We start from the raw sequence: 25,215 nt of genomic DNA on the forward strand, positions 1-25,215 counted from the left end.
CTGGAAGGTGCTTCTGCTTAGCTGGTGAACAAGCCTCATCTTCCAAGAGACCCTTGGACCCCCGGGGTTCTCTCACCAGTGCACAAAGCCTTTACTGCCAGGCTTGGGGTCCGCCTCCATCACTGCCTGGTGCTGTTCCCCGGCCTGTGTCTGGACCACGGTGGAGAGTGACTACTTTCTACTTTGTCTGCAGGATTTCAGGATGGTACACAGAGAGGGATCTCGGCGCCCTTCAGGACTCCACAGAAGGGAATAGGAGGTAGTTCTTAGAAGGAACAGGCTCCACATCCCTGGGCCAGCTGAAAGGCCTAGCAATCAGGCTTTTAGGAACGAGGTCCGACTTCGGGATTAAGTAAAAATGTCCATTTGTGCTGATTCAGAAGTCATCTGATTTTTTTTTTTTTTTTTCTTTTTTGAGACAGGGTTTCTCTGTGTAGCCCTGGCTGTTCCTGGAACTCACTCTGTAGACCAGGCTGGCCTCGAACTCATAGAGATCTGCCTGACTCTGCCTACTGAGTGCTGGGATTACAGGCGTCACCAGATTATTAACATCATCGCTTCATTTCCATTTAAAATTTTATTACTTGAAAAGAAAACACTCCACAAAACAAACCAATAAAACTTAACCGAACCCAGTGACAGATTATTAAGGGTCTAGCTCTGCCCCCAAAACCACCATACATTAAAAAAATCCAAAAGAAATAGAAACGCCAGCTTCAAAAATATTTATCCAAAAAGTAAGGCATCCACTTTAAAAAAAAAAAAGATAATAATCCAAGGACAGGGTGCGTAGAGACCAGAGGAATGAGAAGAAAGGGGTAGAGGGATGGTCCCTGGTCCCCCAGAGGCCCCATAGCCTGCCTGAACTGCACTCTGAAGGGCCATAATTCAGCCCAAACCCAGCCTCTCACCTGTTAGGGGTTAGGTGAGGTAGGTGGGAAGTTGGGAGACCTGACAGGGGCCAGGAAAAGGCCCAGGGGTATTCCAGTTTAAGTAGATGGAATGGAGGTTGGGGTTCTGCTTTGTGACCTAAGGATCCTGTCCTTAGAGCAGGTACAGAGGCTTCCAGGACAAGGCAAACACTGTGACCTTCCTGTAGAGCACAGGTCAGCGGCTCTCACGGAAGGGGCTTTTCTGAGGTCTCCAAAGGGAGTGCCATCTGCCACTGTCTTTCCATCTTGTCTCAATGGGATGGCAGGACGGTGGTAGGATCATTTGAGTCAGGGGAGGGGAGAGGAACTAGCCTTCAACCCCCTCCCCCTCCTCAATATGGTCTCCCCAGGGTGAGGGCTGAACACCTCTGGGGCAGGGAAAACACCCTTCCTTCCGGGGAAAGCATTTAACACCTGGTCTGACCTGAAGGGTAGAACAAGGGAGCATTTTTAGGCCCAGTTCTTGGATGGGAGATGACTTAAGGCTAGTTTGACTCTTTATTTCAGGCCTGAAGGGCTTGGGGATCCTTCCTGCCTGGTTCTTGAGCCAAGGTCCAGGGGCGTCAAGGGGTGATGGTGGCTGGCAGTGTTGTGGGTGGGAAGAGCTGCTGGGATGATAAGAGGGCCACTGCTCTTTCACACAGTGGTTGGGGGAGTAGTTGAGTTGCTTTGCCCTTGAGAGAGAGAGAGAGAGAGAGAGAGAGAGAGAGAGAGAGAGAGAGAGAGAGGTGTCTATTATGTCTATTAGACTGAACATAAGAAGCCTTTCTGGCTGCAGGGAGCTTTGGCACCATGAGGGGACAGGATGCAGGAGCAGGAGCAGGGATAGCACTCTGAGCCTTCCCCTATGTATTCCACAAGCTTGGCTTAGAGCTGGGGGTGGGGTGGTCCTCCTTCTTGGTCCTTAGCTCAGCGGGGAGGAAGCATCCTGAAAGGGAAAGTTTCTGGGCAGGGGGCCTAGGCTGGGCAGTGGAGTGGTAGTGACACAGGATGGAGATGTGAACCCTCTGTCTTTTGGGTCCCGGTGAATGAGGAGGCATTTGAGCATCTCCAGCTGACGGTGGGTGGTGTTGTCCTGCCCAACCACCTCCCCGGGGCTGCTACCTCCTTCCTAGCTGAAGTTTCACCTGGGCTCAGAACTAGGGAGGAGAAGCGGCCGTGACCCCTAAAAGGGCATGAGTTTTGGTAGGGTACCCATGGCACCTCCACTCTCCTCAAACCCTTGGAGTGTGCGCGGGCCCCGGTGCCCTGTGGGTCTTGGTGTTAGAAGCAGGTTCTTTGGGTACAAAGGTCAGTGTTTAGAATTTGTCATCATGGACACCCGGGTCTCGCCGCTGCCTGGCAGGAGTATAGGCAGGTGTGTGTGTGTTGGAGGGACCTAGGCAGGGATGCAGGGCAGGAAGGATGGGGGAGGGAGGGAGTGGTCAGTGAAAGGGATGGCAGTCCTCAGGGCTAGGGCTGTTCCTCTGAGTCCTGGTCCTTGACAGGAATGGGCTGGAACATGGGCTTCTGCTGTTCCTCCTCCACGTCATCAGCGTCTTCCTCTGTCCCTGAGTCCCCCTCCATCTGGGGATACACGACCACACACATCTTCTGACTCACTAGGGTTAGCAACTCTGTGGAAGGAAACAATACAGAAATCAGGTCATTGCTTAGTGAGCCGCTGACCCCATCAGTTGGACCAGCTCTGGCCAGCTCTTCCACCTCCGCTTTTACCTCAGAATAACCAGTGACTTTTGGAGACCAGCTTGGTCAATCATGCCCTGCATTTTTTCATGGCTACCTCTCATTCACCAAGGCTCTAGCCTTTCACTAGACTCCCTGACTCCCACTGACTCCCTGCCCCCATTTCCAGGGTCTCTACTGGTCTCTAGTTAGCCTGTAGTGGAGCTGGAGGATGGCTGGTAGGCTCGCCCGGGTCTGTGTGGGGGTACCAGCTGGTCTTCTCTCCTTAGAGGTCTTTGGAAGACATCTGTCATTCTTGGCCCTGAATCAGGAGCCCTAGGGACTCAAGTGAAGTAAACCTTGGCTTCCTGTTCTGGTAGGGCTCCCCCATTAGACTGCTATGTATCTTCCCAAGAGGCCCTCTCCCTAGGCGCCACTTACCAATGAAATCATTGAAACACTTGGGTTTGTGCTGCCAGTAGACGCCCAGGAAGTAGACAGGTACTCCCGTCAACATGATAGCCAGGCCAATGCCACACACTACCGGCTCTGACCACAGGCTGAAGATCAGCAGGAAGGCCCAGAACAGCAAGTAGATGATGGGAAACAGCAGACTGATCTGTGGGACAGAAGGGCTCTTAGTGTCCCTCAGGATGAGGGTACCCTCTCTCTTTTTCATCCTCATCCTTGAGGGTAGTGGCTGAGCTTCATTCAGCCCGGTGTGCCACACTTCAGGCTCTTAGAGCTGCTGTATTAAGAGATGTTGGGCAGTGGAACAGGGAAGTAAGGATCTTTATTGTTCAGGTCCCTTCCAGGGGAGGTCAGATAAGACCTCATGACTCATCTAAGTGCCCATGGCCGCCAGAGAAGCCCAGGGGATGAGAAGCTGGTTAGGACGCGAGTGTGCACTTGCAGAGGTCTTCGGGAGGGGGAGAGGTGGAAAGAAAACGACCTGGATCTGGTTTTGGCCCCTATCTTCTCATCTGCTTCCAAGCCAGGCCTCATCTGGATGCACCATGGCCATGCTCATCCCTCACAGTAGGACCAGCCTCAATTTGTTTCTCAAGCAATCAGAGAAGAGAAAACTGCTTAGTCCCAGGAGATCAGGGAAGCCAACAGGGCACAAAGCAGGCTAGGACCTGGGCTGTATTTTGTTCAGAAGGAAGCATCAGCTCCTCAGGCTCGGCTTCTTGCTCATCACAGGTGAGGGGTACCTTGGTCTTCCTGATCTAGGGGCAGCTACTTCAGCTGCCTAACTCCCTGTGTGCTCCTCTCAGAATGGGGAGATGCCTTTCTCTCTCCATTCCGCTAGGAGGTTTTCTCATGTGAGTGAAAATGTCAGTGGGGAACTGAGAGATCCGGCGAGTCCTTCCTTCTCAGACAGAAGAATCTTCTAGAAGTATCTTGTCTGTTTTTAAACAGGGTTCTCAAATAGCTCCAGGTTCTAATCAGTTGCAAGAGAACTCTGCACTCGGTCTATCTTGTTCTGAGCAGTCTCAGAACAGACAATATGAGGGTTTCTTGGGTTTGTTTTCAGTAGCAATCACTAAGTTCATGGAGCCTACTACTGTGTGTGGTCTTGGGAGTTTGAAAAGCAAGGACTGTAGACATGGACTGGATAGCCTCAAGAAAGAGGAGGTGCTTGAGACCCGTTTGACAAGCTGACAGAGGAGGCCCACTTTGGGATAGAGACATAGTATAGTGAACCCTGATCCTGGAGGAGCAGGGCAGATAGGAGAAACCTGAAAACCACCCAGAAGCTAAGATTTAGGAGTGAAGAAAGAAAGGAAGTGACTGTCCCACGCACACATGGCCAAGAGCTACAAAGATCCAAACATCTGCATTGCCCTAGATGCAGGAGAAAAAGGGAAGGGACTCAAGGCAGATCCTCTCACCTTGATGGGGCGGGGGATGTCTGGCTTCTTCCAGCGAAGGACTATCTGTCCTGCAACTGTAACCCCATAGAAGAGATAGTTGATGAAGCCCACGTAGTTGATGAGGGTGTACATGTCACTGGTGACCAGCATCAGCAGCGTGGAGAGACACTAGGGAGGCGAGAGCAAAGGAAGGAGACTGGAGGGGATGTTCCCAGGTGAGGGGACGTTCTGCCCCTCCAGGCCAGGTGTGCTATTTTGTAGTGGACATTTCAAGAGGGGACTTCACAGCGACCTTGAGTAATCTAGGATGGGCAACACCTTTATTGCCAGGAACTTCTTTCTGGTTTTTTTTGAGATAAGGTCTCTCTATGTAGCCCTGGCTGTCCTAGAACTTGCTCTGTACACCAGGCTGGCCTCAAACTCAGAGATCTGCCTGCCTCTGCCTGCTGGGTGCTGGGATTAAAGGTGTGGGCCACCATGTCTGACTAAGAACGTCTTTCTTATTACCGGGCTAAAATCAAAGTATGTAAGCACTGTTATGGAGTGGGGAGTAATCATTCAGAATGGGTACCTGGGTTGGCAGGCTGTTACCACTCTGCTCTGGCCAGCCCATCATATCTCATCATATCTCATCATATCTCACTTTCCATTATGGCTCAAGCTATGTTTTTCTTTCCATTCTCTTGACCACCTAGAGAGATCATTAACTGCTAAGTTAAGGTTTGTTCTTCTTAATATCATTTTCTCTTGACTGAGTGATCTAATTAATTTTCCTCATTAAAAAATGATTAGACAGCTGGGTGGTGGTGTACACCTTCAGTTCTAGAATGCAGGAGGTAGAGGCAGAAGGATCTCTATAAATTCTGAGGCCAGCCTGGTCTATAGAGTGAGTTCCAGGACAGCTAGGGCTATACAGAGAAAACCCTGTCTTGAAAACCCGGGGTGGTGGGGTAGGGGGAGATTAAACAGTAACATACAGTAACAATAGCCAGATCCTTAGCATTCTACAAATAGAAATTCATTTAAATCTATAAGATCTCTATGAGATTTTCTTGATGGAAGTCATCTTGGTGTCTCTCTTGGAATGAACTGGTGGGGAGAGGCGCTGTGCATTCCTGGAGTGCACTTTGAGCACTCCACACACCTGACAGCTGATATGGCCGCAGATACCGTCAGCCTAGCGTCTGTCAGGCTGATGTGAGAACCACCCACTACTAATTATGCACTAGACTCCTACCCTCCGATACTCTGTGAAGGCCAATGAAAGGCTTACTTCTCCCCTGGGATCTGGTGGTGACAGGATTTCAGTAGGTAAACAGGCCAGAGTCTCACTGTACCTGCTTTGTAGGCACAGAACTGCAACTCACAGCTGAGAAAAAGCCATGGGACTTATGAAGGATGAATACTCTTCCATCTCTGCAACTGTCCAATCAAGATGACCCTCATCCTGCATCTGAACACTCTGGAATTCTCCCAGTGAGCTCTCTTACCTTGACTTCTTCTGACCCCCTCTCTTGGGGATCAAAATAAGTTTTTGTTTTGTTTTGTTGTTGTTTTGAGACAAGATCTCTCTACTTAACCCTGGTTGGCCTGTGGATCTGGCTTCAAACTCAGAAATCTGACTGCCTCTGCCTCCCGAGTGTTAGGGTTAAAGGTGTGTGCCACCATGTCTGGCTCAAAGTAATTCAGAATGTTTTTATCCAAGATTCAGAAGGAAAATACAATTAATTAAAAAAATCTAATGAGGACAAGTTTTTGTTTCTTCCTTTAAAGCTCTAGAGCAGTGGTTCTCAACCTTCCTAACGCTGCGCCCCTTTATACAGTTCCTCATGTTGTGGTGACCCCCCCCACCACTGCTACTTTATAACTGTAATTTTGTTACTGTTATGTATTGTAATGTAACTATCTGATATGCAGGATATCCCATATGTGACCGTATGGGGGTCACGACACATGGGGGTCACGACCCACAGGTTGAGAACTCCTGCTCTAAATGATTCTGTTCTTTTTTTTTTTTTGCTCCATTTCTTCCCCCATTCAAAGCTGTCTTCCCCCCACCTTCAATTCATGGGTTTCCCTCTGTCTTTTCTTATCGTATGTGCCCTGAACTAGATTTATTTTGATGGCGTCTTCCAAGAGGCTGACAGGGTACCCTAGGGCAGGAAGTGTTGGTGGGGGAGAAGGGTGCGCATGTGCAGTGAGCAGCTAATGGACAGGCTCAGCGCTGTACCCCTGTGGCAGCAGGTGCCAGGAAGACAGGAACAGAGGCACGATTTTGTGAGGCTGTGGCATCCCGAGTCTTTCCACTCTGACTCTATAGGACAGGAGAATAAAACTGAGCCAGCCTGAGAGTTGTGGGTGTTTTAGACTCCGGATCTTTTCTAATTATATCCCTTGACATTCACAAAGCCAATGGCCACATGCGCTAGCTTAGCTAGGGTCTACTGAAATGCAGAGCTAGACCGGAAGGGGGACAGGTATGTGTGCAGGTAGTGTGAATCCCAGTGAAGCAGACACAAAGTGAGGGAAGGATCTGAGCAAGGCCCGCAGCCGCAGGGGGTCCTTACTGTGAAGAGCAGTGCTGGGATTGGGGTGCAGCGCTTCACATGGATCATGGCCAACACGCTGGGAAGGTGGCCTTCTCTGGCTCCAGCAAAGAACAGCCTGGCAAGGAGAAAAGCAGGTCAGCCTGGGATAGCCTGTGAACCACTAAGCCAAGGCTCTCTCATCCATGCCCACCTTTGGCTCACAGAGTAGCACCCTCCACCAGCCAGGACCTGCCTTTGTGTGCACACTTTCCAGCCCACTAGTCCAGGACCTATGTTCACAAACGCGGGCACAGGCAGACCAGAGGCAGCCAATGGATAAGTGGATGGATACTGGGCACGTGGACACTGAGAGTATGATCTGGCTGGCTCAGGGCACTGTACTGCCACTGTACAAACCACTTCCATGTTTCAAGGCAATGGGAACAGCTTCTCTGCCCTTCTATTTTATTTTTGGTTCTTTGAGATACATTCTTGTGCAGCCTATGTGGCCCTGAACTTCTCTGTAGCTAAGACAGACCTTGAATTCCTGATCCCCCTGCCTCCATTTCCTGAATATTGGAATTAAAGTCTGTCCCTTTGCCTGGCTGCATTTGTCCTTTAAATAAGAACCTTCTCACCTGAAGAGGCTGCTGATTCCCTGGCACACAGCTCTGAGCTACCTGTGCAACGCTTTAAAAAGTATTCTCATTATATTCAGAGGAGCTGTTCCTGTGGGAATGGGGAGGGGCCGTGGACTGGGGAAGGACAGGTGGGGCCTGTGGGAGTCAGCAGAAGTTCTGAGCTCATCTTCTTTGCTGTCTATAACTGTCCCAGCTTAACAATCACACTTAAAGTTTGTGCATTCTACTGTTTATACACTGCCCATAGAACTACTCATTCGATTCCCAATAGAGAGGTGCTGAAAGGTCCATCCACAAAAAGCTTCTGGCAGTGAGTCAAACTGGAAATGTCCTGAATGCTTAAAATGTGAGATTGCCTAAAGAAATTAGGATATACCTGTTAGATGGAAAATTGTGAAGTAAAAATTTTAGATTTTTATTTATTTTGACTTCATGTGTCTGGGTGTTTGTCTGAATGTCTGTCTGTGTACCATGTGCATGCAGTGTTGGTGGGAGCCAGAGGAAGGAGGCAGATCGTTACAGATGGTTGAGCCGCCGTGTGGGTGCTGGGAGTTGAATCTGGGCCATCTCTTCAGCCCTCAAAATCACGTTTCTGAAGAAAATGATTCCATGAGAACATGCTCACAATATAACATCACACAAAAACGCAGACTACAAAAGTGTGCTCCTAAGCTGGCCACGGTGGCACAGGCCTGCAAACCAAGCCTGAGGGAGGGGACTTCCAGTTTGAGGCTAGCCTTATATGAGACCCTGTTTCACAAATGGGGAGGGAGCTGGAGGGCTGACCCTCGGTTAAGAGCACTTGTTGCTCTTTCAGAGGAACGGGGTTCAATCCCAGCACCCACATGGTGGCTCACAAACAACTGTAATTCCAGTTCCAAGGGGACCCAACACCCTCTTCTGACTCTGTAGGTGCCAGGCACGCACTCAGTGCACAGACACACATGCAGGTGAAAGTCATATACATTTAAAGGTAATTAAACAAATCTGAAAAATGAGAAGGGGGTTATACACCCTTGGGAGGGGAAGGACATAGTGGGGAAGACAGACAGAGAGACGCACAGACTCACGGAAAGAATAACATCAAAGCAGCCCCTTTCCTTTCTCTTTATGCCTCTTCCAAACAAAACAAAACAAAACACCACCAAAAAACAACCGTGTGACTGTCCGCAGTCCTTCACATCTTAGCATTCATAATCTGTTTTCTTTAAAAGTTAAAATTAAAATTTCGATTATTTACTCGTGTGTGTGTGTGTGTGTGTGTGTGTGTGTATGTATGTGTGTATGTGTGTGTGTGTGTGTGTGTGTGTGTGTGTATACACTATCTATGGCACACTTGTGCAGGTCAAACACAACTTGTGGGAGTCAGTTCTCTGCTGTGGGATGATCTGTATGTCAAATGTGTTGCTCCAATTGGTTAAAATAAATAAAGTGCTGATTGGCCAGTAGCCAGGCAGGAAGGATAGGGCAGGCAGGACAAGGAAGAGGAGAAGGCTGGAAACAGGAAGGCGGAGAGGAGACACTGCCAGCCGCTGCCATGAGAAGCAACATGTAAAGACACCGGTAAGCCACAAGCCATGTGGCAAAGTATAGACTAACAGAAATGGGTTAATTTAAGATAGAAGAAGTAGATAACAAGAAGCCTGCCATGGCCATACAGTTTGTAAGCAATATAAGTCTCTGTGTGTTTACTTGGTTGGTTCTGAGCGTCTATGGGCCTGGCAGGTGAGAGAGATTTGTCCCGACTGTGGGCCAGGCAGGAAAACTCTAACTACACTTCTCCATTTCCACCATGGAACTTGTGTTCCCGGAGTTAAAGGCAGAACATGAGGCTTGGCAGTAAGTGCCTTGACCTGCTGAGCCATCTACTTTTACTTTTCTCTAGGGCATGTGGCCCCTAATGGGTGAGAGGAAGGTGACAGTGTGACGGTGTGACAGTGCACAGGCTTGGACATATGTAGCCCAGGCTGGCCTGTAAGTCCTGGCCTTCTTGATTTAGCCTTCTGAGGGCTGAGATCAGAGGTGTGTGCACTGTACCCTGCAGACTAGGGATTCTAAGAGAACTGGCGCGCCATGCCTTGTATATAGGGCAGAACGGTGCTAACAGAAGCAGCTCAGAAGTGTGGGAGCTGACTGTGACTCCAAGAACCCACTAGCAATTGTCACCACGGACTACTCAGGGCAGCCTCCCTAATGTCATGCAGACACATGCAGCCCTCCCTTCCTCCATGCTACGGTCTTTCCAGTCTCATGCACTACATGAAGCCTAGGGGGCTCCGTGGGCTTCGTCATGCACATAGCCAGCCAGGCTCTCCTTCAGATCCTCCTCCACACACAGCCAGGACCAAGTGTAACTGTCCAGGTCTGACAGCCCCATGTCAGGTTCACAAGCTAGGGGACAGTGGAGGAATGATGGTACCAAGAAACACACACACATACACACACACACACACACACACACACACACACACATACACACACATACACATACACACGCACACACATACATACACACACGCGCACATACACACACGCACATACATACACACACACACACACACATACACATACACACATACATACACACATACACACGCACACACATACACACGCGCACATACACACACATACACACACACGCACACACATACACACACGCACATACACACACATACACACACACGCACACACATACACACACGCACATACACACACGCACATACATACATACACACGCACACACATACACACACACACACATACACACACGCACATACACACACATACACACACGCACATACATACATACACACATACACACACACGCACATACATACATACACACATACACACACACGCACATACATACATATACACACATACACACATACACACACATACACACACATACACACACATACACATACACACACACACACACATACACACATACATACACACACCACAGCGCGTGCACACACACACACACACACACACACACACACACACACACACACACTGCTTGCTCAGCAAGGACCATCCAATGCAAACTAAGACATAAAAGGATGAGAGAGGAGGGAGGAAGAAGAGGAGAAGAGTGGTAGGTGAGCAGAGGTGGCCTAGGAAGGGAGGCCACGCCTCCGGCATCTCCTGCATGCACGTGACTATGCTGCATGCATGCAGACCACTGTGTGGCCTGCCTCAGGGACAAACCCCCGCACTAACGACTGTCGCCAGCCACTCTCCTCCAGCAGATCGCAGGGAGCCTTATGGGGCACCGCTCTTCCACTGCGTGCCCTCTGCCAGGGCCTCCAGGTGGCCGCGGCTCCAGTGTAACATGCACACGAGGTTGCTAGGCATGAGTGTGCGTCCTCCTCAGGCACAGGTGATACCCAGACTCCCTCTTTATTGCTCTGGATCCTGAAAACATGGGCACCTCTGTCACCTCTCAGGAACTTCTCTGTGATGTGATAGGTGGCTTGGGAAACAGCTGAGCCCAGGCTCATCTTTTGAATAGGACTGTGCTCCCAGGGCACAGAAACCCTATGGGCCACATAAATGGTAACTCTTCGACTTCTGTACACCCAGCGGTCCATTCTAGAGCTGGCAAGAAGGGACATAAGAGAGGGGACTGAGCCGGGCAGCGGTGGCTCACGCCTTTAATCCCAGCACTCAGGAGGCAGGGCCAGGCGGATCTCTGTGAGTTCGAGGCCAGCCTGATCTACAGAGTGAGATCCAGGACAGGCAAGATTCCAGGGCCCACTCATGTTTCTGGCTTCCCAAGGAATTCTGGGTTGGGGGGTTGTGGCTACCGGCTCTCTCATTGACAAAAGTTCCTTTTTCTTCTCTACCCAGCCTTGTGGCTTCTCACAACACCTGCCTCCTGAGTAGGGAGTAGTCCTACATCCTCAGGACACTCAGAGGGATCTCACCCCATGTGGATTCTGGCTCCAGACATTCATGGGAAGCCAAATCTAGAGGCTTCAAGCATAAGAATCCTTCTGGTCCCTTTCAAAGTAGGGTTTTTTTTCTGGACAGTAGCAGCCTGTGTCTAGACAAGGAGGGAAGGACTCTAGGAATGTAGTCAAGATACTCTCCTGCTGCCAAAGCAAGGTGGGCTGCCACCTGCACATCACATATCACAGGTCACCCCGTGAGCAGCAGACTCCCTCCTCAGCACACACACTGACATGCACACTCCTGCAAAGCCGCCACTCAGGAGGTTGCCCAGACGCCTGCTGACAGACAAATCCATCAAATACACACAGAGCAACAGACACAGAGAAGTGGCCCAGGAGGGGCTCAGGCGAGCACTCACCGGGAGGAGGTGAAGAGTGAGCCGTTGACTCCTCCGAATGTGGACAGGGCAACAGAAATGGGCATGATCCAGGCCATGACCCCCAGAAGCTTCTCTCCAAAAGTCTGGGAAAGAAAACAAGAAGTGAGCGGCGGCGAGAAAGAGGTAAGACCCCATTCCAGCTTGCTCCTCACTTCCGGGGTGCCTGTCTCTCATCTACCCTGCTGATCCTCTCTGGCTAGAGCCCGGGTGCGGACTACCATGCCGCTGTAGGAACAGCTACAGGTCACACATGCTGTGGGCCAGGGTACGGAGGTGATAACAGTAATGAACTAACACTTCTCCTTCCTTACGAATGAGAAACTGAGGCACTTAGTGATCTACAGCTTACCTCAGATCATACACTGGGGGAATGGAGGGGCCAAGATCGGAAGTCAGGTGCTCTAAGTCTACCTTGTGTACACTATGGATTTCTCCGTACATGGAGGGACATAGACTTCAGAGTCAGATCTAGTTTCAAATCTTAGGACCACCTTGAACAAGGTTTATACTTTTATTTATTATTATTTTATTATTATTATTATTATTATTATTATTATTATTATTATTATTATTTCTAGGGCTGGGGATCAAGCATGGGGTCTTGCTTGTGCTGGGCAAGTGCTCTACCACTGAGCTATTCTCTCTCAGCCCTCAGTTTGTTATTCTTGAGCCTCAGTTTCCCAGGTATAAAATAGGGATGAACCCCAGTCCAAGTCTCTAAATTCACAGAAGCAGATTCTGTTGGTACGTAAAGACTGGCTAGTTTCTTTAGCTGAGAAAGAAATGGTTGTGAATTTATAGATGAGTCTTCATGTACATATCCATGTATACATACAGAGACTTTGCTAGAGTCTCTGAGCCAGGCTTACAGGATGAGCCTGGGAGGTGGTACCTAGAATCGATGTCCTGTTGTGTGTGGGAGGCTGCTGGATTTAGGAGCAGGGCATCTTTATTTTCAAAGATGAGACAAGCGATGCCAGTGTTTGGTTTGAAGCTGGGTGAAGGTATAGCATGGCTCCTAGGCCTACCTCAGACATCAGGGGTGTGTGTGTGTGTGTGTGTGTGTGTGTGTGTGTGTGTGTGTGTGTTGCTGGGGATGGAACACAGGGCCTTGCACATGCTAGGCAAGCATTCCACTACTGAATTACATCCTCGGCCATTCAATACCCACTTTCCCCTGATGAGAGCAATCAGTTTGTATGATCCCCAGAGAAAGAAAGGGCAGAGAATCAGTATGTCTTGTGCAAGCATATGTCTCTGTGAAGAGCGGTCTGTCTGTCTTCTTACATAGCCTGCATGCTTAGAGTGCCCTAGACCAGGAGTCAGTGAACTTGTTCTGTAAAACAGTACTCAGTACCAAAAGCCATATAGACTCGGTGGCAACTTCTCAGGAAGCCATGGTAGCTGTTTTGGAACCAACCCAGCCATTGGTTTGCTCGTGGGCACTTGAAGATACCCTGTTGAGGGAGGACACATGTAGATTTGACCCTGAGGAGGTGGGATGACTTCCAATGCCATGAGGCGCTGGATCAGGGAAAAGCAAGTGGTCTAAGCAGGCAGATCTACATCAGCATTCCAGGCCTGGGAGCCAGAGTGATGTCTTACCACAGCGACTGCATTGGAGGCCAGCAGCTCCTGGGGGGACATTGCAGTGACATACGCGACATTGGCAAAGACATACACAAATGTGACCAGTGGGATGGAGATGAAGATGGCTCTAGGAAGGTTCCTGTAGAGGGAGAGGAGGTGAGAGGGAAGCCTGTACAGGGGTGTGTTCTGCCAGGGGACCACATGGGCCTAGACTTGCAGCTCCTTGGCTTGTCCTCTCTCTGGGAGGCAGGTTTTGACTCAGGTAAGGCAGGATAATTAAGAGGAAGTGGGACAGCTAAGGCTAGAAACGTGTTTCACTCCTCCTTACCACGTCTTGACTCACATCTGGACCATGCACCCTTTCTGCAGCCTTAAGACAGAAGGCAGGGCCTGGCCCCAGACCGATAAAATGCTGAGATGTCCAGAACTGTTCCTTCTCTACAGAGGCCACACTGTCCTGCACAGCTTTCTGATTATTATTTTTGTTTTGTTTCGAGACAGGGTTTCTCTGCGTAGTTCTGGCTGTCCTGGATCTCTCACCCTGTAGACTAGGCTGGTGTTGAACTCACAGAGATCCACCTGCTTCTGCCTCCTGAGTGCTGGGGTTAAAGGGGTGTGTGCCACCACTGCCCGGCCCAGCTTTCTGACTTTTTTAATTGCCCTGGGATAGTCCTAGGATCCTTTCTCTCCTCTTAGCAAGGTGGATAGTAAGTGGTTCAAATTCCTGGGGAGTGAACTGTTGCTTCATGAAAGATCAGGACACGTCCAGAATTGGGGCAACAAGTGGATCTACGCTCCCTTTCCCCAGCCGTGGGCACCGTGTGACCTAAGAGTGACAAGAAGAGCTGGGTTCGTTTGACTCACTTGTAGGGATCCACAAGTTCCTCAGTCACGTAATTAAGAAAGTTCCAGCCTCCATAGGCAAAGGAGCCCTGGAGGAAAGCCAGAGCAACGAGGCCGATGTCAGGTTCTTGGAAATTCTCAAATGCGTTCTTCGGCTCCAGCCAAAAGAATTCTCCTGTGGACACAACAGGCAGGTGGCTAGCTCAGAGACAGGAGCCCAGGCTCAGCAGCCCCTGGCCACCCCACACATTGTCTCGCCCTCCCCTGCGGTGATATGCCAGCTCCTTGTCGGCTCTTCAGTGAAGCCACTGTGTGAGAGAGGGAGAGCTAACGGGAATGGGAAACCCAGGTCCAGAACTTCTCAGACCCCAGAAGCTCAGAACCATGGGTCCAAACAAGGGTTCAGGTTCAAAGCACATCTCAGAATGACCTTTCTCATTTTTACTTATTTATTTATTTTTTTCTGAGACAGGGCTTCTGTGTGTAGGCCTGGCTGTCCTGGCACTCACTCTGTAGATCAGACTGGCCTCAAACTCACAGAGATCTACCTGCCTCTGCCTCCTGAGTGCTGGGATTAAAGGTATGAGCTACCATGCCTGGCAGGACATCCTTTTAGGAAAGACAATATTATCTGAAGTAAAGTTCATGTAAGTGGAGAGGCTGACTTCAATGGCCAGCTTTTGACAGCTTTCCTCAATATATGATTTGTATTTTCATGAGGAAAGTGTAAGGAACAACCACCACTCCAATGCAAGCTTACACAGAGCTCCAGGATCCTGTCTGTTCAGTGTATTTTGCTTGCTTTGCCAATAGCCCATACCTTCCTAAGGGATATCTGGTCTCCTTCCGGGTCCTTTAATAAAGAGCCTTTTACCTGCCCTCTCAGGAGCGATGGCTCAGCAGTCAGAATACTTGCTGTACCTGCACAGGACCCAGGTTTGATTGCCAGCAGCCACATTGTGGCTCACACCCCTCTGAAACTCCACTTTGAGATGGTCCAATGCCCTCCTCCAGCTTTACAGGCACGAGGCATGTACATGGCACACATATTCACATGCAGGCAAAACACTCATACATATAAAATAAAATAATTTCTTTTTCTGGGCTGAAGATGTAGCTTTGTAGTAGAGTGTTTGCCCAGCATGTGCAAAACCCTGGGTTTGAGTACACACACACACACACTCACTCACACTCACACTCACACACACACCACAGATACCCACAGCTGTTGACTAAAAAAGGTTGGGATAAAACAGAGTAACTGGCTGTGTTGTTTAGACATCTGTAACCCAGCATTAGGACAGGAAATCAGGAGATTTGAGTGAGCAGGAGAAAGACTTGAGATCAGGTTAGGAAGGGTTCATTATCTTTGAAAAGACAGGATAATGTTTCCTAAGCCTAGGGACTCCTGAAAACAATATCACCACGGCTCCCCTGCCCAGCCCCCACACAAAGGGCTTAATCCCGCTGATGAAAACCATCAAGGGCAGTATCCAGCACAGACTCTTGTCTGCAGGCTCTCCCCTCTGCCTTCAGAGCTTGTGGGCAGACAGGAAGGAGGTGTTCCTGTTTGTCATTTCATTTTCTCCAAGAGCCCAGCGGTGCTGCGGGTCCCATGGAAACCAAATACAGATCAAATCCAATGGGGAATGTTGGCAGAGGCCTCAAGAATGTAGAGCTCTCCCTCCGCCACCCCGGGAGATTATGAGTAATATCGAAATATATAAAATTCTCCTCTTCGCTTCTTCATTTTAAGAAATTAACAAAGTACAGCAGAAAATGTAAGGAACTACTTCCCTAGGGTTGTGGCAAAATAACCACCCCAGTTCAGCACCCTGGGGCCCTTGCTTAGCTGTGTTAGTCCTGAGGCAAGTGTGGAGAGATGGATCTTTGCAAGATGGAGTATGGGAGTGGAGGTGGGGCATCCCTAACACCGAGGAAATGGACAGCAGAAGTCAGTCTAAGTCACACCAGGGAAATCTCAGGATGTGTCGCGAGGGGTGAAGAGCTGTGCGGAGTCCTGTGGCTCCCACATTTACCTTTGCATATTTGCACAACACCCATGATGATGATCAGGGCCAGGGCCAGGAGCTTCCCAGCTGTGAAGATGTCTTGAACCCGGGTGGCCCATCGGACACTGGAGCAGTTGACCCACGTGAGCAGTACTGAAAGAAGAGCAGACAAGCCCTCAGAGGCTGCAGGACACACTGCTCCTGCCTCCCAATCACACCCACAGCCCCAGTGACCAGAAACTTTGGCTCGCTTGATAGGTTACAATGGGGATTACATGCCCCAAATTAGAGCTTGGTTAGAGCATGCATTCCTTTTCCAGGGCCAGAAGCCAGACAGGCAGGGACGTGTGGGCACTGACTCAGGAGGCTAATTCATGATCAGTACAGAACGGACTTAGGATTCCAGTTAGGATCTGTTCAGGGGGAACCCTGAGCCGCTAGTATAATCTTGGATATTGCCTTACTGAGCCTGGTTCTGGGGCAACAAAGGGTTAGGGACTCTTTTAAAGTATAAAATTCATGCCAGGCGCTGGTGGCGCATGCCTTTAATCCCAGCACTCGGGAGGCAGAGCCAGGTGGATCTCTGTGAGTTTGAGGCCAGCCTGGGCTACCAAGTGAGATCCAGGAAAGGCGCAAAGCTGCACAGAGAAACCCTGTCTCGAAAAACAAAACAATAAATAAATAAATAGATAGATAAATAAATAAATAAACAAACAAATAAGTAAATAATTCACCTTCAAGCAACAAGCAACAAAAACAAAAACCTTGTGCCCTCCCGCCTCAGCCTCTTCCTGAAGTGTCTGAATTACAGATTTGTGCCACCACAGCCAGCTCAAAATTAGCCTTCTTAAAGAGTACGTTTTGTTGAGATTTGACAGTGAATTGTGATAAGGGTTATTATGACACTCGATATTCCCAACGTTCTAAAACTGCGCCCGTGTTTTCTGCTTCTTGGAACCCATTCATCCTCTTCCCCCATCACTGGTAACCACTAATGCGGTTTTTATTCCAAAATGTCACACAAACAGAATTATAGAACCGGTAGGCTTTTGGATCTGACTTCTTACACTGAGATGCACTCATTTTGTTCTGTGTTAACCGTTTTTTTCATTGTTAGGTACTATTTATTTCATTATATAGATACAAGGTTGCTTTCCCATTCCGATGGATACTCAGGTACTGCCAGTTTGTGGTTATTATGTATCTAAAACTACTTACAGAGAAACCAGGTATGGAGGCCAGGCCTATAATCCCAACAGATGATGCAGAATCGCTCAGAGTTCAAGGTCAGCCTGGGTGGCATAATGAGTTTGGGCTAACCTAGGCTATAGTGTGATACCCTGTCTCAAAACACTAAACTCTGATGACCCTCCCAAGGCCCCCAAACTTGCAAACAGCTGGACAAGGTAGCCGACAATTTTTATATATGTATAAAAGAATACAATGCTAACCAAACAGAAAGGTAAGCTCTAGACATCTGTCATCTTTCTGCCTAAAAATTAGAAAACAAGCTGGGTGGTGGTAGCACATGCCTTTAATCCCAGCACTAGGGGAGGCAGAGCCAGCCTGGTCTGCAGAGTGAGTTCCAGGACAGGCTCCAAAGTTACACAAAGAAACCCTGTCTCGGCAAAAAAAAAAAAAAAGAATTAGAAAACAGCAGAGACAAACGGTTGACAAAACAGGCAGTTTCCCTGCACTGTGATGAAAACATTAAACATTATATGGAAGTTTTCACTGTATCTCCATCATCTCTCTCTTTGTTTTGTTTCTGGAGACAGGGTTTCTCTGTATAACAGCCCTGGCTATCCTAGAACTCACTCTCTTTTTCCTGAAATAGTGATCAGGGCACACTCTCTAGTACTCAAAAGTTACACACAACACTGTGAAAACCCGGGACTACTCCCGTCTTGCATGCCTCCCAAGGGCTCTGACTTCACTTGAATGTTAATTACAGCAACACCTTATCCTTAAGTGGACTCCCATTTTCCGAGTGTTTCCCAACCCTGCTAGATCCTGGGGACACGTCAACGGAGCAGGAAGGTCCTGCAGGCCCAGCTAGCTGTCTGTGATCTGGCGTGTCTGGAGCCGGCAAGCCCCTCCCACCTTTCCAGACCTACCCATTCCATGAAGCTTTGTAATTTTACTGATTCCCAACAACATGCCTGCAAGGTAAGCTGTATCAGTCACATTTTATAGACTGTTCCTGGATGGAGCCGTCCCACACCATTTTGCTTATATCTCATTGTGGTACCTATTCATATTGCAGTTATTTGAGGCAGGGGGACTGCTCTGAGCTCAAGGCTACCCTAGAGTACATATCAAGTACTGAGTTAGCTAGGCCTGCCACTGCTTCTTTTTATCTTTTTCACGTCTTTAGCTCCCAAGCCTACCTATCATTGGTGCTTACAAATAGCAGATGCACAAGAAGTATTTAATAAAGGAAGAAATGCCATAATGCATTAGCTCTCTGATCTCATTCCGAATTCCACAGCGCATACCATTCTTCCCTGTTCCCTTAGAATTTCATTAACCGAGACAACCCCTAGTTGTTTTTATAGCACTGAAAGAGTTACTGGAAGTCTGACTTTGTAGAGTAGAAACTCTTGATTCCTCATGCAAGAGCTGTTAGCCAGCCTGCCACCATAGCAGGGGAATCAAAACATGTTCCTGGAAGATCTTAAGTGCCTGAACAGGGAGAACATTTTGTAAATACTAGAATGTTCCAGATGGTCCGAGATCTTGATAAATACACATTTGGTTATCTTACTCAATTCAGTAAGGATTTCAGAGTCACGTGCCTGGTGACAATCCAACCCAAATCACTCTAAACAACTTGACCGTGACCTCATCTTCTCCCCGGGGCCCTGAGATACGCTGGGTCCAAGGCCAGGTGTCCCATACCCAGAAACCCAAGCAGCAACAGCAGTGACGAACCAGGGCTGAAGGAGACAGACTTATAAAAAGAAGGCGAGAAAACAAACTCCACGTGGCTTAGGGATGGGTAAGTGGGCTTGTGTCTTGATCCCTCAACCTCCCCAGAACAAAAGCATCTTCCAGCAAGGGGAGGCGAAGGCAAGGCGGAGGGGTGACCGGAAGGCACTCGAGGGAAGGCAGAGCAGGACAGACTCACAGCATCGCCTCCTCCCCGAGTGCTGGGACAGAAAACATAAAATCCTCTTTACAAGACTTGATGTGACCGAGGCGACCAAAGGACAGGTGTCTGGTCGTGTCTTCTTGTTGTTGGTGTCTTCTGTCACCGCCAGTTCTTCACAAGAACTCAGACACTGACTAATAGTTAACCTTTCGGTGTCAAAGAGATCGTTCTGAAGTAAGACAAATGCCAAGGAGTAGGTTTGGGCAGATTGCCCGTGCCCCCTAATCTCTCAGAACAATGCCCCAGGTCCAAGGCTTACCCTTCACCCTACGGTTGGGCCATCGCTGCACGTGACTGAGAGGAGAGAGGGGACTTTGCGTCTCCTGGTGCAGCAGAACAGCTTCCCTCACAGGAGCTGAAACTTGAGCCTCCAACCAGAGAGGAAAGGTCAGAAAGTGAAGGCAATACTTGCTGGGTGTTTGCCAAGGCTTCCTGCGTAGGAGGCTTGGTGCCGCCCATCTGCCACCCAGCACCCCGTTCTGCAGCCGATGACTAGGTTCTCTCTGTCTCTGTGTAGCTAGACCCCGAATTCCGAACACCTGGAATATAGTGACTTCAGGAAAGCCACATGGAGATGGGGACCAGGGGCTCTATAGCTCCAAATGTAACGGTTTCTAGCCACCCATCATCACCTGGCCACACAGGGTCTACCAGGGCCAGGCACACTGGTATATGGGTGAATTGAGAGACAACTGAAAGCTAGACATTATGGTACAAGCCAGTAATCCCTGCCCTCGGGAGGCTGAGGTTGGAGGGCTGACATGAGTTTGAGGCCAGCCTTGGCAGCTACAGAGACTTTGCCTTAGCTACCCCTCAACACTTCTCCCAAATCCAAAAGAAAACAAAGAAGGTAAGCACAAAACAACGTGTTGAGAGCAGAGCCAGCACGAGAGTCAGCAAGCGCAGGGCGTCCTGGGGAAGGGGCCCCAGCAATGTAAGCTTCACAGCTTCGGCCTAGCTAGAAAAAGGAATGGAAAACTCTAGTTCTTGTCCATGGTAACCTATGCCCAGTGCTCGCTGGTCTCTGGAGTTCTGTGGAACTCCAAGCTTATCTGATTCTCTTGGGCATCTCTCTCTCTCTCTCTCTCTCTCTCTCTCTCTCTCTCTCTCTCTCTCTCGTTTCCTGAATTAAAAAATACCAAAGGAAAAAGATGAAAACACCACCAAGAAGACCTGCTGAGCTAGTGAATCCTGAGTTCAAGGCCAGCTTGGGTGACTTAATAAGGTCCTCTCTGAGAGGGAGAAAGGAAGAGGGAGGTGGGGGAGGGAGAAAGGGAGTCTCTAGACCAGTGGTTCTCAACCTTCCTTACGCTGCAACCCTTTAATACAGTTCCTCATGTTCTGGTTACCCCCCACCCCCACCATAAAATTATTTTCATTGCTACTTCATCACTGCAGTTTTGCTACTGATATGAATCATAATGTAAATATCTCATATGTAGGATGTAAATATCTGATGTGACCCCCAAAGGGGTTGTGACCCACATGTTGAGAACCACTGCTCTAGGGGATATAGCTCAGTGAAAGAGTGCTTGACCAGCATTCCCAAAGTTCTAAAGTTCAATTCCCAGTGCTGGTAAGAAAAACAAACCAATCGCAGCAAACAACCATCTTGTTCCCGGCAGAGAGAGTGTGCCCAGCCTCACCTCAGACTTGATTCTCAAACTTTGACCCTTAGGGAGCACAGAGGTCATTCCTTTACTTCCTTTGTGCTGAAGTGGTAACATTACGCTTCTCTTAGGAAGTCAGAAGGATGGCCATCCAAAAGATGCCAAAGTTCTAATCCTCAGGATTTGTAAATATTGAAAATGAACTTTGTAAATATGATCTAGTTAAGGATCTGGAAACACAGAGCTTATTTTGGATTATCTGAATAATATTATTATCCCAAATGTAATTATAAGAGACAACAAGAGGGAGACAAGAACCATAAAAAAAGAGTTGATGATGGAAATGGGGAGGGATGGGAATAGGGAGAGAGGGAGAGAAGGAGAGAGCATTGGAGATGCTGCTGTTGACTCTGAAGACAAAAGGGTCCATGAGTCAAGGAATGTAGAAGGACCCTAGAAACTAGAAAAACTCCTTAGAGTCTCTAGAAGCATACAGCCTCGCTGACACTTGAGTTTAGGACTTCTGACCTCTAAGACTGTAAAGCGACAAGTTGTGTTGTGGGATATTTGTACACTGTGTGAAGGTGGATTGCTGTGATTGGTGTGACAAAAAGCTAAAGGGCCAATAGCTAGGCAGGAGGTATAGGTGGGACTTCCCAGGAGAGAAAGGAAGAGGAGGAGAATCTAGGGACATGGGAGAAGCCAGGAGACATGGATGGGAGGTGCCAGGTGAAGGAGAGGTAACACCACGTGAACGCACATAGATTTAAAATATGGGTTAATTTAGTTATCAGAGCTAGTTGAGACAAGCCTAAGCTAAAGGCCGAACTTTCATAATCAATAACAAGTCTCCAGGCCATTATTTGCAGGCTGGTGGCTAATGAAAAACTTCTACTACAAAGTTGTACAGTTTTTTGTTTGTTTTGTTTTGTTTTTGTTTTTTTCCGAGACAGGGTTTCTCTGTAGCTTTGGAGTCCTGTCCTGGACTAGCTAGCTCTGTAGATCCGCCTGCCTCTGCCTCCCGAGTGCTGGGATTACAGGCGTGCTCTGCCGCCCGGCAGTTGTACAGTTTTAAGCCACTGAGACTGTGATAATTTGACACAACTGCAGCAAAAGAGGAACACAGGGACAGACACCGCAGAGACAGCAGAAAGCAGGACCTGGCTCCCAAGAGGAAGGTTTTGAAGAGTGAGCAATTGGGTGGAGCTGGAGTGTGGCTGAGTGGTAGAGTATCGCGTGCCCTGGGGTCAAACCCCAGTACCAAAACAGTGGGGCAACATATACCCAGACTCCAGGGCCCAGCAGGAAGAGGAGAGCTCTCTGGAAGTGGCTCGTGAAGCTGAGGTCAGCAGTGTGCTAATGCAGTGGGCACACTTTCATACTGCAAGATGACATTTCAACTCTCCAGTTGCCCAAGCAAGCTGGGACCCCACAGCTAGTAGGACAAGGCCTGATCTTCCTCTCTGGGTAACTGTCCCATAGTGGACAGCAGTAGCTTCCTTCTTCTTTTAGGAAGTCTAGGAAACAATAGAGTCCTTCTCCACCTAATCCCATGGGCTCCTCCAAATCTCTCCATATTCCGATGGCTTCAGGCTCACATGGACAACCTTGTCATCCCCCAAACAAACCAAAACCAAAACCAAAACCACGGGTCCCACTTCTAGCGAGGCAGGTGGGTGCTGGGTGCCAAGACGTTCACAGGCATGACCCCTTTGTTCTGTATCCCTTGCTTGTCTGGTTTGGAGACAGGGTTCATACATCCTTGGCCACCCTCCAACTCTATATGTAGTTGTGGGTGAATTTGAACTGCTGATCCCCCTGCCTCCATCTCCCAGGAGCTGGGATTACAAGTGTGCCCCTCCATGCCCAGATCGCTCCCATTGTTTTGTGGGTCTCCTTATTTTATTAACCTGAAGTTATAATCAAAGGTCAGGACAGCAGTTAAGAGAGAAAGCCAGGAGGCTGAGGCTGGGGTTCAACCGCAGAGTGGTGCTTTGCCTGTGTGAGGCCCTGGGTTCAGTCCCCAATGCTGAGGAAATTAAACAAAGAGTCCTGTGACTGATTTCATTCTTCGAGTCAGAGCTAGAAAGAGGTCACACGGATGTACTGTGTTGTTGTAGACACTAGACACACTTTGATGGAACCCATTCTGTGATTTCTCCCGGCTAAATTCCGTAAGTGGAAAGTCACATGAGGTTAAGGACAGACAAGGAGCATGGTAGGGGGGTGGAGTCATTTATGATTATAAACTATAGATAAAAGAGGCAATTTAAAATTCAGCCCCTGAGACCATTTGAAACAAAACACCAATGGTGAGTAGTATAAACAAATCTTCCTTTAGAATGTTCTAAAACTGGGTTAGGGAGCTGAAACGTTGCTTAGGATTCCTCAGAACGTACAGTCAGGGCTATGCCTGCCACTCTTGCTCCTGGTCAGAGGAAGACCAAGTGAGTTTTGAGTGTCAGTTGAGGGCATAGCTAGGAGGTAGAATTCAGAAAGGCTAGTGTAAGGAGAGAAGTGGTCAGGAGGCGGGGCGTGGGGGGGGGTGGGGGCGTGGGGAGGGAAGGAGACTTCCTCAGAGGGACTTGGCAGTTTTAACCCCGGTAGGACTTCATAACTTGAAGTACGCACAGCCATGGTACCCCCTCTGCATCTAGAACAGTCCATCACACCCTAGAAAGATACCTTGTCATCTGTGTGTCGCTGTCTAAAACTTTAGATGGTTAATTAAAAAAAAATTTATAAACATAAACTCAAAAAGAGAACATGAGCCAGACTTGGTGGTACAGGTCTGTAATCCCAAGCTACTTGGGAGACTGAGGCAGAGGATGCAAGTTCAAAGCCTGCATGGACTACAAGAATGGGTTCAAGGCAACTTGGTAAGACTCTATCTCAAAAAAGTAAAGAGAGCGATCGCTAGAATTCACGGCAGAGTGTTTGCCTCCCACACACAAAGCCCTGGGTCCAATCCCCCACTGAAAATGAAGGCTGGTGCAGTGTGGTTTTCTCAGGCTCATCCTGGCAGAGCAGCCAAAGGCCAACTTAAACAGCTGGAGAAGGGGAAGGTACAGGAAGCTGCGGGCTGCCTGACATGGGAGAGAGGAATCTAATCCAGGTGCCATCTCTTCAGCCCCATGAGGTTGTATCAGGCCGGTGAGATGGATGAATGGATAAAGGTACAGACACTTGTTTGAAAATATCACACGCCAGGCCAAGCTACGGTCACAGCTGCCTTGTTTGACTGACCCCTGGTCCTTCTTCCTGTATTCCCAAGTCTTCTCCCTTCACTCCCGTTTCTTCTCAGTTTCCAATGGGCTTCTTTTTTCCATGCTGGTCCTCTACAAAGCACCCACTCTGGGGTCCTTGAGCCGAAGCTATCTAGAAATGTGGGACCCAGAGACCCCGGGAGGGGGCAGGGACTGTGGGGCTAGTGAACATAAGACTGGGCAGAAGCCAAGATGGCCAACTGTGCCTCAGCCTCCAGAAATGGGAACACAATGGAACAAATGGCTACTTCTTCTGCTTCCAGCTGCTAAGAGGGGATGTCCCACAGAAAGTAGCTGCTGCTGACCTCCTCAGGGCCAGTAGAGAAGCCATCCATCCACACACAGCCATGCCCGACCCTGCTAGGCAGTAGTAGCCAATGAGATCCTGGAACACGTTCTGAGTGAAGTTTTTTTGGTTTTCCGAGACAAGGTTTCTTTGTGTAGCCTTGGCTGTCCTGAAACTAGCTCTGTAGACTAGGCTAGCCTCAAACTCACAGAGATCTACCTGCCTCTGCCTCCTGAGTGCTGGGATTAAAGGTGTATGCCACCACTGCCCAGCCAAGTGAAGTTTCTTTGTACTTAGTGATCATTGGTGTTTTGTTTCAAAATGCAGACATACAATTGGTGTCTAAAGCCCATTGACCAGAGGACAGATAAATCTACACAAGAAATATTCGGGAGCTTTCCACAGGCTTCACTATGCTGCTCCAGGGAGTGTCTGTTTTCTGCATGAAGGAACAATCCTATGAAACAGAGTA

At 48.8% G+C, this 25,215-nt stretch overlaps 1 protein-coding gene across 2 annotated transcripts in view; it reads right to left on the minus strand.

Annotated features, from left to right (window-relative positions):
- Positions 1-721: 721 nt before the first annotated feature.
- Slc7a8 (solute carrier family 7 member 8) overlaps positions 722-25,215 on the minus strand; it is a 59,573-nt gene continuing 35,079 nt past the window's right edge. For both annotated transcript variants that reach the window (XM_036199186.1, XM_036199187.1), the window contains exons 4-11: positions 16,455-16,580; positions 14,437-14,590; positions 13,588-13,711; positions 11,962-12,065; positions 7,042-7,138; positions 4,493-4,642; positions 3,039-3,216; positions 722-2,548 (exon numbers count right to left, since the gene is read on the minus strand). In XM_036199186.1, the coding sequence (XP_036055079.1) occupies positions 2,385-2,548; positions 3,039-3,216; positions 4,493-4,642; positions 7,042-7,138; positions 11,962-12,065; positions 13,588-13,711; positions 14,437-14,590; positions 16,455-16,580 (1,097 nt within the window). In that variant the 3' untranslated portion in view covers positions 722-2,384. The remainder of the gene's footprint in view (positions 2,549-3,038; positions 3,217-4,492; positions 4,643-7,041; positions 7,139-11,961; positions 12,066-13,587; positions 13,712-14,436; positions 14,591-16,454; positions 16,581-25,215) is intronic.

The sequence above is a fragment of the Onychomys torridus genome, chromosome 9 (genome assembly GCF_903995425.1).
Source record: "Onychomys torridus chromosome 9, mOncTor1.1, whole genome shotgun sequence".
In the NCBI taxonomy this organism is placed as follows: Eukaryota; Metazoa; Chordata; class Mammalia; order Rodentia; family Cricetidae; genus Onychomys; species Onychomys torridus.